The 13624-nt window shown below is 43.2% G+C and overlaps 1 protein-coding gene across 3 annotated transcripts; it reads right to left on the bottom strand.

Annotated features, from left to right (window-relative positions):
* Positions 1-1450: 1450 nt before the first annotated feature.
* On the bottom strand, positions 1451-12676 carry zgc:56231 (uncharacterized protein LOC406257 homolog). Of its 3 annotated transcripts, XM_041975165.1 has the most exons (19): positions 12658-12676; positions 12398-12563; positions 9862-9960; positions 9601-9720; positions 8633-8771; positions 8375-8559; positions 8202-8298; positions 6639-6803; positions 6432-6543; positions 6288-6350; positions 5952-6098; positions 5040-5205; positions 4805-4966; positions 4586-4725; positions 3517-3682; positions 2254-2368; positions 2088-2158; positions 1910-2029; positions 1451-1737 (listed from the first exon to the last, which is right to left on the bottom strand). In XM_041975165.1, the coding sequence occupies exons 2-19, from the start codon at positions 12497-12499 to the stop codon at positions 1594-1596; spliced, it is 2313 nt and encodes a 770-aa protein (XP_041831099.1). In that variant the 5' UTR covers positions 12500-12563; positions 12658-12676; the 3' UTR covers positions 1451-1593. The 3 variants fall into 3 exon arrangements, with proteins under 3 accessions (XP_041831099.1, XP_041831100.1, XP_041831098.1); XM_041975166.1 differs by lacking the exon at positions 12658-12676 and having other exon boundaries at positions 8375-8496; positions 12398-12614; XM_041975164.1 differs by lacking the exon at positions 12658-12676 and having other exon boundaries at positions 12398-12613.
* Between the last annotated feature and the right edge of the window lie 948 nt (positions 12677-13624).

The following is a 13624-nucleotide window of genomic DNA, read 5'->3' as shown; positions in this document are numbered from 1 at the left end:
ATTAGGATGTGGCAGCTTTCCTTGTGGCTTCTTCGTGGTTGCCATTTGCTTGTGGTATGCAAAGGTAACATCTGTTATTTTACCTTCTGGGAGTGCAATCTTTTCTGTATGGACTCTATTCCCTCTCTTTGATACCTTTTGGCCACTTTCTCCAGTCCGAATGTAAAATGACATTCCGATGTCCCTGCTGTAGATCCTGGTGGTGTGGATCAGTGAGTCAATGTCTCAATCACTCTTAGCATACAGTTTGATGTCATCCATGTAGAGAAGGTTACTAATGGTGGTCCCATTCCTGAGTCAGTAGCCATAGCTAGTCTTGTTGATTAATTGACTGAGGGGGTTCAGGCCTATGCAGAAAAGCAGCGTGAACAGAGCATCTCCTTGGTATATACCACATTTGATGGAGGCTTGTGCAATTGGTTCGAAGTTGACCTCAAGGGTGGTCTGCCACAGCCTCAGAGTTTACAATGAAAGCTCTAAGTGTTGCTAATCTTGTACAGCTTCAGACATTCCATGATTCATGTATGTGGCATTGAGTCATAAGCTTTCTGATAATCAATCCAGGCAGTACACAGGTTTGTCTGACTGGTTCTCAGTTTTGGGTGGCAGTTTTTTCAACCAACAGCTTGCGTTTTGCTCCTCTGGTACCTTGGCTAATGCCTTTCTGTGTCTGTCAGGGTGGGTCCCATGTCCCATCCCTCAGCAAGCAATTGGTTCATTTGTGTTGTACGACGATCTTCTCTTTTGCTCTGACGTGCAGGGAAATGCCACTGCAGCCGTGAATGATTCACTTCAGTAATTTCCCTCTATTCTGATGTAGATTTATTTATATGACTATGATCTGAAACTTCCAATTTTGGGTTTATTGGCATCCTAGGGCTGGGATATACTTGCTGTTAGTGACGCATAGGTATCATGGCTGCCACACGTTCCAGTGTTCGCTTGGCATGTAGGCTGCTTGCGTTGACGTAACATCTTGCAGTACTGACTTGACTACTAGTGGCGCTCATGCAAACAAGAGTATGATTTTTCCTACCAACAGCGTGGTGATAAACACACGTGGCTTTACAGTTGGCAACAAATTGGAAGAGTTTTGGGGGTTGATGTCCCGGAAATAAAATGTGACAGGTAGATTGACCTTTCCACTATTTCAAATTCCAAGTGCTGTCTATTCCCCCTTGCGGTGACCTCCAGTACTGAATTTTTACCATGCTGTGCTTTCGTCATTTGCAATAAGTATATACACAAATATAGAAGAACGTTAACGTGTATGCTTGCGTTCACAGCAAATATATCCCAGCCCTTCAATGGTTGGACGGAAACCAAACAAGAGGGAAAATTAACTGGTTCAAACCAGAAATTTTATTTAAAAAAAAAAAAAAAAAAAAAAAAAGTTTTGTGCATATTTTATTACAAAACTCCAAACATTTAAAAACACACAGATAAAAAGAAAAACTTACAAAAGACTTCCTGGTAAAAAAAACAAAAACAAAACAAAAACAGTAATAAAACCAGATTTGCAGCTGTTTTAGGTTTGTGGAATCTGGCTAGATTTCCAGAGACTTCTGCTGGGCGCAGTTTTCTGAGTAGACATCACCGCTTCCCTGATATTGGCCAACGTCTGGTCCTGGACTTGACGGGAGACTTCTTGGATAACTTGGAAATCTGATCCTTAAGAGAGGAAATCTCCCGGTCCTTATCAGCATTCTGCCACAGGATTTCCTCCATGGATTCCAGCTTTAAGGAATAAAGCAGTAAAAATACGGAAAAACAGCCTTTAAACAGAAAACTAATCCAAACCCGATAAACCTTCAGGTTCCATGAAACTTCTGCTGAGTCTAAAGTTCTCTACCTGCACCCTGTTCCACCTGCCCACCATTTATCCTACCCTACCTGTCCACCGTCTCACCTGTTCATCTGCCTTCCTCTGCAATTTCTCCAGCTCGGCTGATTTATCCAGGAAGCTGTTCCTGATGTCCTCCAGCGTCCTGCTGAGCTCCATCAGCCTCCTATCCAGGGACACAATGATCTGGAAAAAGAGAGGAGTGAAGGGGCTGTCCCTCTGACAGGTGAAGATGTTTCTGTACCTGCTGCTTGTCTTCACACATCTTCTCCACCGCACATTTCTCCCTGTACAGACGCTCCCATCGCTCCTTTTCTGTCAGGAAGGAAGAAGGAAATGTTCGTCAGGAGACCACTATCTATTCAATCTGTCCACTGTCCCACCTGTCCAACAGGAAATGCGATGTTTACCTGCTTCTTCAGCATCTTTGGACAATTCAGTCTGACATGACTGGTCCGCTGTTGGAGCTTGTCCTTGTCTGCTGGATACCAGCATTTCCAAAACAGAAACTTCCCGTCTGAGAGCCTGAAAGGACAAGAGGAGACAAACCTGAAGGTTAAAAATCATTCTGTTGGTTAAATGAAGATCAGAGTTTCATGAAGAAGACATTTATACTCCCACGGTCCTCTTCATCAGCTCCACCTCAAACCTGCTGTTAAAACTAATATCTGATCATCCAATCACAGGGCAGCATATAGGTCTTTAGACTGAGCATCAGAATCAGGAAGAACTGGGATTCATGGTTGCTGGTCTGAGTATTGACAGGGATTTTCACACACAACCATCTAAGGTTTACAGAGAATGGTCTGAAGAACAGAAAATATTCAGGACACTATAGATGTCTGGACAAGGATCTGGCAGCTGTCTGGACCAGGATGCAGCAGGAGACCACACTGGGTAGAACTCCTTTTAGCCAGTCCACTCTGGATTCCTCAGTACCAATGTGGTTTGACCACCAGTACCTGACCATATCCATCCCAGATCTGCAGCAACAATGTGACGCCATCATGTCAGGGACAGACTGTCCATGGGGCATTTTCCCAGTGGCCTGGCAGTTTGACTGGTCTGACTGGTCCATAAAACTATGCAAATTCCAAATGATCGTGGGCCTCCTTCTCCGTGGTTCCTGTTCCTAAGTCATTATCGTCATGTCAGAACTTTCTGTTTTGACCCATGAAACACGTTAACCTGCAGCCCATTGGTTCTTTCTTTAACTGACACAAGGCTGGACCAGTCAGATGCTTTAAACCCTTCTGGTTCTCAACCAGTGGATTCAACTACCTGCCAGACCCGAGTACAGGACATGGAGAAGAGGCGAGGAGAAACTGCACAATAAAAGTAAAAAGAAGCCAAATGTCCAAAGAAGATTTAAATAGTGATCCCATGTAAATATGTTAGAAGGTGAGGTGGTAAAAGAGGACCTGGACTAGTCTGTGCTGGTCTAGGCTGGTCTGGGCCAGTGTGGACTGGTCTGGGTCAGTCTGCTCCTATATCATGTTAATAAGGAGATCTCTGAGGAAGGTTTTCACCACCTTGTTGAATCTATGACATCCAGAACTAACATGGGGGTCTGACAGTACTAGAAGGTGGTCCTGATGAAAAGGACAGTGTATTTCAGCTCTGAGTAAATTCAGGGTCACATGACGCGAGCCATCATAAATCGAAGCTGGTACCTCCACTTTGTTCTGTTCAGCTGTGAACTGGTCCAGAGGTACGTAGTCATCTTCCAGGCTGCTCAGGGCGCACTGATAAGCGTAATCTTTGATGGCATCTTTGTAGAGCTCAAACGTTTTCTCCAGCTTTTCTGCATGGCTCTCCTTCAGTTCCTCTATCTGCCGCCTTCAAAGGGAAAGAAGATCAATGCCTGACTTTAGATGGTCCATGCTGAATCTCACATACGGACAAATCAAGCATAATTTCTGGTCAACATGTTATGTTTCGGGCCTGGGTTGGACAAACATCTGATACCTGCAGCTCTTAGAAGTCTGTAGAATTACTGTCATCTAGTGGTAAAGATAGGTATAGCAAAGCTGTGAATGTACAGTGGCTGAGCTCAGTAGTTAATAAAAATGGAACAAATTCCTAAATTGATGATTTAATTAAACACATTTTTTAGCACTTAACATTTTTTATTCTGGATAAAAAAAAAATGTCACCTTCACAAAAACTCTAAAAAAAAATTCTTTTGACTAATAAATTAGTTTTATTTTTTGTAGTTTGTAACCCTTTAAAGGCTGTTTACAAATTCCACATTTTTATGGAAAAATTCCAATAAATTGTTTATCATGCTTTGACTATGCAAACAAAAAGAAATATCATGATGAAATCAAGAAATTGAAATAATGTTAATACAGATATATGTGGTACTTACATGTCAGTGGGACATTTGTCTCAGGATCAAATTTGGAAGTTTTTGTGTAGCTGAGACATTTTAGGCTAATTTAAAAGAAACCAACAATAAAATTCTAAAATTATCTAAAAATAAAAATCTTCTGGGGAATTTCACAGATGAAATGGGACAAAATGTCTCCAGAACATCTTTAGTTAATGTCACATCTAATGATTAAAATTATATAGTGTCTCCTTTGTCTCCAGAAGCCACTGCTGGCGTATTTTCTCTATAAATCACCCAAGATGGAAGGAATTGCGTCTTGTGATTTGACTGAAACATAGCACCAACTTATTCATAAACACCCAGAATGTTGTATTAAAGAATGTGTGTAGAAGAAAGTTTAGACAAACATTCGAAGTTCTTCGCTCTCCATGAGCTGCTGCAACATGGCATCTCCCATCTCTTTGCGTATTTCCACTTCCTGGACCAGGTTTTTCCGTCGCTCAGCCAGGAGTTTAGTTTTCAGATTTTCAACTATGCTCAGAAGCTCCTGGGAAGGTAGGTCAGACATGGATGAACATCAGCAACATGAACAATCTTCTAAAAACTTCCACCCACACCTTACTTACAGCCTGAGGCAGCAGAGTTATGTCAGCTTCCTCTTCCTCTGCAGAGAGGAAGCTCTCCAGGACCTGGTTGTCGATCTCGCTGTTCCTCAGCAGAGGTTTCCCGTCTTGGCCAAACAGACAGGGAGGCAGATCCGGAGGTCTGTCTGGGATCACCTGGACCACCTAAGGCAGAGCTCAGATCAGCTTTAGCTCTCGGATTCTTGTTAATCTCACGCCGTTTAGGACACAAGCTGACCTGTTTGGCTAAAGCTGAGAACTTCATGGCGTGGAGAGTTTCGTCGTAGGTAGAGCTGCACTGGTTGATGTTGACGATCATGGAGGCTCGTCCGCTTCCGCAGAAGTAGGCCTGGAAAAGTTTGGTGAGCTTGCTTTCTCTGAAGGGAACGTAGATCTTCCTCATTCTGAGGGACACAAGAAAACAGAAGCGTCACCATTTGGTTCACCACATGGAGACTTTACAACGGCCAACGTCCCCCTAATGTCACTTCCTCCTCAACAGGAAGTACAACAGGAAGTGCAACAGGATGTGGTTGTCAACCAGCTGATTGTAGACCAGTGTGGGGTGAACATTTGTGTTTCTGGTTGTTTTTAACTGATCAGATCCTCAAACTGATGGAGGTTCCTTCAGGGTTCCTTGTCAATCCTACAAAGGGAAAGCAACACACAGCCAGTCAAGTAGCAACAGAGCTATAAGAATGCCAAATGTGGTACTTCCAGGAGCAGGACCAATGCAGAATTTGTCTTTAAGGGTCTTAATCCCAACTGTTCCACCATCCACACACCATTCTTTCAAAATATTCCTTGTTTTCATTGACTGGTCGATCTAAAAGCTGGTCTGAAGAAACACAGAGGTCAAGATATCTGGAACTGGTCCAGGTTGATGGTTTCAAATATCAGTTTCTCTAGTTTGGTTACCCTCCGCTTCCTTCAGCTGGTCAAGTGAAGGATTTAAAGGTGGTTCCAGATATCAGGAACCGGTCCACAAGCTCGCCTGAAGTGGCAGATGGTTCCAGATATCAGGAACCAGTCAAGAAGCCAATCTGAAGCTGCAGATATCAAGAACTGGTCCAGAAACTGGTTACGTGACTGAATAACAGACACTGAGTTAATCCAGTTAAATTGTTCCCCGGCGGGTGCGGTCATTTACCTGTCAGTCTGACTGCAACGCAGTGCGCTGATGCACTTCCCAAGAATCAGAAGGGAATTATTTATATTCCCGGCCTCCTTCAGCCTTTCTCCATATGTCTTGGTTTTATTGCATCTTTCCGATCCAGCAAGGTCACAGAGAGAAAACCTGCAGACAGATAATTATTTCCTCAATTATTACCATTTTTATTCCAATCACAATATCAGTAACTCCAATCAGACCCAACTGACTCATATATATGTGTGTGTGTATATATAAAAAAACCATTCAGTCCGTTTACTGGTAATATCCTCCACATAAAACCAGAAAAACATCTGGAAAAATCCAGAAACTCACTCTGACACAGTTTTAACGGCTCCTACTTCAACCTTCAGGAGCTTCATAGTGAAGATGCCGTGGCTGGAAGAAAAACTGGGATAAGTCTGGAAAACAAGACAAGACAACAAGAGTCCAGAAAAGATGAAAACCAGCTGTTTTTACCTTCTACTGGACGACTGGTTCATCCTGGTGGACGCAGCGCTCCGGTTTTTATTCCCAACCTGGACCAATTTCCAGGCTTCACTTAGATTCTGGACGTTGATCCACCTCAGGTCTGAAACAGAGAAGAGATACTCAGATTTAAACATGGATCCAAGGTCTAGGATCCAATATCTGATGGCATCATGGTATGGGCTCCTGTCCTCAGACCTTTAATGTAAACGTTTCCAGCGCAGTCATCACAGACACGAAGAGATGAACGTTTCTTGGATGGCTGAAGCAGGTCATAAACACTCTCATTGTAGATCTCAAAGAATCCCACCCACAGGGCAAACAGGTCAGTACTGGGGGGTTCTGGTGCATTACTGGTCAGGACTGAAGACGGGACAGAAAAGCACAAATGATGAAAACAAAGTTTGTGAGGACCAACACTGCAGATGCTGGTTATCCAGATTCATTAGGGTGAGTAAAAACCAGAAAATGAGCTTCTGATTAGAGAAAATGAAGATGGAACATCAGACCAATGGAAAATTTTATGGCTCATCCAAAGGTCTAGAACTGTAGTGGATTCATCCAGCCGACCTGAAGTCCGGAGCAGTCACCTCACCATGTGAGTCACCCCAGGAGAAAAGGGATCTCTGAGGAGAAGAGATTCTGTCGGATAAATGCTATGGAAATGGTTGGTGTGAGACTGGTGGAAGTGGATTAATCTTCCTTCTCAGGAATGAAACTAGGCCTACCTGCATGTTAGACTCCTCATTTTTAAATTTCAGATACCTTTATTTTATTTTCTTTAGCCTTTGACTCAGCATTAGATTTAATCATTTTATTTTTGGCTTTTATATATTTTTACCTAATTTTTATTATTTTAGATTTGGTCTTATTTTAATTTTTTTTTTATTATTTATTGTTGAAATTTTAGTTTTCCACTGTTTTTAATGTGTTTTATAAATTAAATAAAACTTCTGGTGCTGTGCGAGTGGCAACAGCAAGAAATGCTCACCGCTGAGCTTTTCTTAACCTTTTTACTACTTCTATTCTTCCTACTTTTTGTTTTTGTGCATTTTAAAATTTCTCTTAATCATGTACACAAAACTGGTGGAGTTTGCACTGGTGGCTCTACTTGTTTTCTCACTTTTTGTTACCATGTCCAGAGACCGCTTGCTACGCCACTGCTCCTTGGTTTACAGCAGGGATCAGCTGTTGGCCCTGCGTAGCACGGCAGTGCTACCTGAGGAGTAACCCATTGTTCCTCATGAGCAGAAAATACGACGGAGACGCGGTGCAACTGCAGTTCACCTACCAGCCTGACGTCAGGGTGGATGATGCTGTCATCTACCGCCTTGACACCTCCCTCACTCATCTGGAGAAGACTGGAAGAACTGTGAGGATCATGATCTTTGATTACGCTGGTGGATTCAACACCATTCAGCCCAGGCTGCTGGGGTACAAGTTGCAGCTAGCTGGGATGGACCATCACCTCACTACATGGATTTTGGACTACCTCACTAACAGAGCACAGTTAGTGAGGGTGCAGGGCTCTGAGTCAGATCGGTTTCTATACAGCACCTGCAAAAATCTCTCCAGGTAGCACGAGACTGATTTAATGAAGGATCATTTTTCCCCACTATGGTTAGTGGGTGGAGTCCCAAGGTTTACTTTGTGTGAATGCTACGATCACATCTCTGAATAAATAGATCATTTCAGGCCTTCAGGGAAGAACCCTGAAGGTTTCCATGGAGACCAGGATCTTTCCATGGGGGGATGTGGTACCTGTTGGACAGCAGGATGGAGGTAGCAACCCAGTGGAGTCAGAACTGGTCTCAGAACTGGTCTCAGAACAGTTGGTAGTTTTTGGTCGATCACATTCCTGGATGGGAGTAAAGATCATTTAATGGTTCTGCTTTTTACACTGAACAGCGAAGAAAAAGGAACTGAATCCTCACGTCTCTGATGGAGGCAAAAACAGCTGTTTTGTTGGTTTTCTCCAGTTTGACCTGATCCACATCCAGATGCTGGACGCCGTTCCTCAGAAATGGTTTCAGATCCATCTCCTCATACTGACGACCTGCGATGTGATGAAACACAGCCTCCAACAGCCGGGGTAATAGTCCAGGCTCTTGCGGGGTTCCTAACAGGATTTTAACTGGAATTTTAGAATTTGATGTCTCAGGAAAACCAGTCTATGTGCTGCCATATTTCACCTTGAATGGTGAAGGTCTTCCCGGTGTTGGTGACGCCATAGCTGAAGATCAGAGCGTTGCCTCCATCCAGGAAGTCCAGCACCTGGTCTCTGACGGTGGCCTCGAACAGTTCTGCCTGCGTTGTCTCAGGTCCAAAGATCTGAGGACAAAGATCAACACCATGTTAGAGGAGTTGACTGAACCACCCTCTAAAATCCTATTGCACATAAACACACCACACATTCCAACATGGTGGACTTCAGAGACCATTTTAGCCCTTTAAATCCTTCCTGGAGTTTAGAGTTGTGCTACTGGTTCCATCATCTTCTGTTTTAGCCAAGCTTTCCCTTTCAATCACGTCCGACCTCCCAGTTATGACTAAAATATTTAACTTGCTGCAGACTCATGAAAATGGAGGTGTTTGAAAACATCACCACTACGTTGAGCTTTAGATCTGACCAACTTCAGGACTTCTCTACATCTAAACCAGAGGTGTCCAACTCTGGTCCTAGGGGGGCTGCAGTTATGCAGGTTTTTGATGTTTCCTAATCCAGCACACCTGGTTAATATTTAATGTCTCTCCTAAACAGCTTGTTCTGCCCAAGCAGGGTGACCCATTAATCTGATTCAGGTGCTGCAATAGTAAACATCCAAAACCTGCAGCACAAACTTAGAAAAAAGTTAAAGAAAACAAAATTTAGAACCCTCCAGAATGGACTCTGGACTTCTGTGATCTAATGGTGTAAATAAAATACTGAAGCTGCAGACTTCTCTTTATCTAGGACAAACATGTAGCTGTGATCATCTAGTGGTCCAGGAGACAGACTCGGACCCAAACCACAACCTGGTCCTGCACTACAACCAGGACCTGGTATGGAACAGGACATGGTCCTGGTTTTGGACCTGAACCAGGACCTGGAACTGGATCAGGATGTTTGCCCACACAGTGTTGGCCCAACGTTGGCCCAGCGGATCCAGGTGCTTCAGACCTTTGAGAAGGAGAACTTGTGGATTGACGTTCCGATTCCTTTCTTGCTGCTCTTCATGGTGGCCGAGCCCTTCGGTGCTTTGAGGGTCACAGTTTGGTCATCATCGATGATGACGCAGTCCTGAAGGGAAAGAGAACAAACAGTTGCAAAGAAATTCAGAACAAGAAAATTCCTCTAGTCGAAAGACGTAGACATCTTTACTGTCATCAGTCACCTCTGGAGTTTCTAAGATCACCAGACGTACCAGGTTACCTGACATACCTGATCCTCGTTGTCAGAAAATTCCTTCTTCGAAAATGGTCGAATCCTCAAATAAACTCTCATCATCTGATGTTTATCAGCATCTCCAGATGTCTCCATCTGGAAAACAAAGTTCTTCATTTCTTCACTTGGTCCATCACAGATCCTGATCCATCACAGCCTGATCAGTCACAGACTAGGTCCAGCTGCTCCTGATTTATCACAGACCAGGGACCTCATTTATCAAACTCTGCGTAACAAAGCAGACTACAGGTGGCGTATGTAGAGAAAAGGGGAAATGCAGCACACAAAAACTTCCAGATTTATAAAAAAAAAGTGTGTGCAGGCACGTCCCATGCCTGTTTCTGTTTATAAATCAGAATCAACTCTAAATTTGGCGCACGTTAGGGAGGGCCTTGCCCTGCCCTTATGGTGGAAATAAAATGTCAAGTGAACGCCTACAATAAATAATCATATCATTTCCATTATGGCTCAGGAGGGGAAAAGAGGAAAGAAGAGGATTCTTTTTGGAATTACAAGACTGATGAACCACATTGAAAAACAAAAAGGTTTAACCGGAGGGCACAGCGTGGGTATCACCAGTGTCAGAAAGGCAGAATAGTGGCAGAAGGTGGCAGATGCTGTCAACACCGTGTCAGAAGGCAAGACATGCCAGAGGCATTGGATGGTGCGGCTAGATATCTCAGCTGGCAGGGCATCCCTCTCCCATGCGGAGACCAAAGTTCAAATCCCACAAGGGTGAATATTAACACCTTCCAGTTGGGGCCTTAGGCAAGATCCTTAATGCTACAACCCACACTCGCTTTGGAGAAAACCATCTGCCTCATGACTGTGATGCTGGTAATTTAGTTATTTGTTTTAATTTATACAATAAATATGTACAGATACATCTGCGATTGGTACCGGTTTATTTAGCGTTAGATAATATTTACACTCAGAAGAAGTCCTGCAGGTGCAGCGGGACACAATGCTATTAATGAGGTGGACAAGAGGATCCGGGAAATACAGACAATCTGGACAGAAACTGGGACAACAATTTAAAAAGCATTGTGTAAGCATGAATGAATTAATAAATAAATAAATAGAAATCCACCTCTTGTGTCTTTTATAAGTGCTGCATCACTTCTATACCTTCAGCCTGCGTCCCACTCTTCTCGGTCTTTGAATGAATGACTGAAGCTATCCACATTTTCTCACATTTCACATCATTTCCTTGATTTTATTCTGTGCCGTTGGTGTCGCAGTTTTCCGTTTATCCAGGTTTTGTGCGTAAGGAAGGGTCAGTGTCACCTCTTGCGTATTTCATAAGCGTTGCATCACTTCTAGACCTCCAGACCTGCGTCCCGCTCTGCTGGGTCTTAAAATGCATGACTGAAGCTATTCACACGTTCATTTACTTACTGGTACCAGTTGGGATGACTTCTTTAGAAAGATGTTTGAGAGACACCATAACGTAGTGCGGTTCCGTTGCTTTTATTAGCTGCCTGAAACCCTCGTTTTCAATAAAGGGAATACGGCCGCATATCTTTGTAAAGGAAGGCCGATGTTGAAACACATATGATTTGGACGTTTAGAGAATTAAAATGATTTTGTTAATTAAAGTAGGTTTATTTTCCAATTTGCAATTTCCTTCTGGGATTAAAGTTTATTTTTTATTTTATTTTATAATTTCATTTAATTCTCACTTGCAACTTTAGTGCCGTCAATAGCGCCGATTAAGGAAACCGCAAATTGCTGCAAATTGCATTGTTTTGCTTGCCTGTTCTCCCTCAGTGTAGGTAGGAAAGTTAATGTAATGGCATCATTGTGAAAAATCTAACACGTCTGGCATAATACGGCTGAAGATCAGCTGTGATATTCCCAACCTGTCGGTTGGCTCCCTCTGGAAAGTGCCGGTTGCCAGAAAAACCAGTGTTGTCAGCAGTTGGGGCAAAGGGACTGGCACGGCGTGGTTCCTCCTGGTACGTGTCTGTAACGCCGGTGTTCTGTCAGTTTAGCATACATTGTCAGATCAGCATATGTATAGTGCAAACTGACGACTGCCCCTAACCCGCATGCGCATTAACGTAATGTATGCGTACGCTAAACTAACAGAACACCCGGTCCAAAGCATCACAGAGGTCCAAGAGCACAGCACACGGTGGTCTGAACCAGTGTCGTGCCGAAAAAAAGCACGCCTGCCGTGAAAAGAAGCCCCTCTCAAGGAGCTCAGTAACAGCATCTCGCCTGTAAATGGCGAGTATTCATTATTACCCTTAAGAATTTACCAAAAGCCCGAATAAAAAGTACATATATTACACAGAAAAAAAAAAGTCGAACAGTGATGCTTAACTGGACTGTTTATGGTCACACAGAAATACTGGGACTAACAGGGACATGTTTGTGGAGGTAGGAACATTTTCCCGTCAAGTTTGGTTTTCTTAAATCCCAAAAGTTGACTATGTTTTGCGTACGCCGGTTTTTGTTCCTACACAAGCTTGATAAATGAGGGCCCTGGTCCATCAGATCCTGGACTTCCTTTGAAGCAGCTGTTTACCTGCTGAACTGAAGTTTCTCCCGGAGAAACAGCACAGGTCAGGTCCATGTCAACAGGCTGGAAATCGTCCTCCTGAGATGAGTTGAGAACTGCAGTCATCATGAAGGAAACCCGATCGGATCTGGTCTGGTCCCAACTCTCTTTCCAGCTTCAGCCTGCACACCGTCTGCAGGAATCCCAGGAAACTCTGGAATCACTTCTAATTGAAAACAGCTGTGGATCATTAACGGACCAATCAGGATGCAGGATCATCAACTGACCAATCAGGACGGAGCTGTCCTCACCAGGTGTTTGTCAGTGGGTCCGCTCCATTTACTGCCCGGGAAAACTGGCGGCAAGTTTCCACTTCATTAGGACTGCGAGATCATCCGGGGCATCAGCTCAGATCCGACGCCTTGCTCGGTGAGAACGCCCCTTTTAACCACATGGATGGAACAAAACAATCAGAGTCCATCTGCAGATAAACTTAGAAAATATCCCAACTTGGTAACTATTGAAATTTGGCCATTATTTGTTCAGTAGATAACTTCACATTAATATGATTCCACAAACAACTTCTGCTGATTTTATTATTCTTTCAACTGCTCCAAGCAGAGAAGTTCTGTTCCAATACAACTAATTATTCTTAAGAGACCTCCAATAGACCCTGTTGCCTTTTGCAGAAGTCAACCTGAAAGAAATGTGTACAAAATTCTTTCTTTATTAGTAACATTTTATTACTTTTATAATCAATTTAGCCATAAAAGACTTACGCCTTTTTTGTTTTGGTGAAGCCTCTTTCCACCGGTAAACTCCTCCTCCGCTGATCGTCATCACTTCTTTCCCGGGTCACTGCCAGGCTGATTTGGGTCGATTGGGTCGATTTTTTGTACATTTTCGCCATTTAAAAAAAGATCAAACAGGGTTCATACAGCCGCTGAGGGTCTTCACAAGCTCACAGAAAAAAATTTGTACACTTTCCAATTACCTGTAGAAGTGCACATAATTCATTATGTGTCTGATATCAGCTAGTTTCTGACAGACAGATAGATAGATAGATAGATAGATAGATAGACAGACAGACAGACAGCATCTTGGATCTCCACTTTAGAAACAGAGATGTGTATAAAATATAGGCATTAATAAAGTTGAGAGTAATGGAGGAACTGTACTCAGTTGGCTAATTTTCCACTTCATGGCTGATGTACAAGAAATATTGAGTTTGCAACAGCCACAGGGGAAATGAAC

This window comes from Melanotaenia boesemani, chromosome 22, assembly GCF_017639745.1.
Source record: "Melanotaenia boesemani isolate fMelBoe1 chromosome 22, fMelBoe1.pri, whole genome shotgun sequence".
In the NCBI taxonomy this organism is placed as follows: Eukaryota; Metazoa; Chordata; class Actinopteri; order Atheriniformes; family Melanotaeniidae; genus Melanotaenia; species Melanotaenia boesemani.
The sequence above is the reverse complement of the archived record's forward strand: the minus strand, read 5'-3'. Positions and strand labels throughout refer to the sequence as shown.

Coding starts and splice junctions, on each gene's coding strand:
- zgc:56231 (XM_041975165.1), bottom strand. CDS start 12,499: ATGATGACTGCAGTTCTCAACTCATCTCAGGAGGACGATTTCCAGCCT. Junction 6,351..6,431: donor AACCAGTCGTCCAGTAGAAG/GTAAAAACAGCT, acceptor TTTTTCTTCCAG/CCACGGCATCTTCACTATGA. Junction 1,738..1,909: donor AGAGGAAGGCAGATGAACAG/GTGAGACGGTGG, acceptor TATTCCTTAAAG/CTGGAATCCATGGAGGAAAT.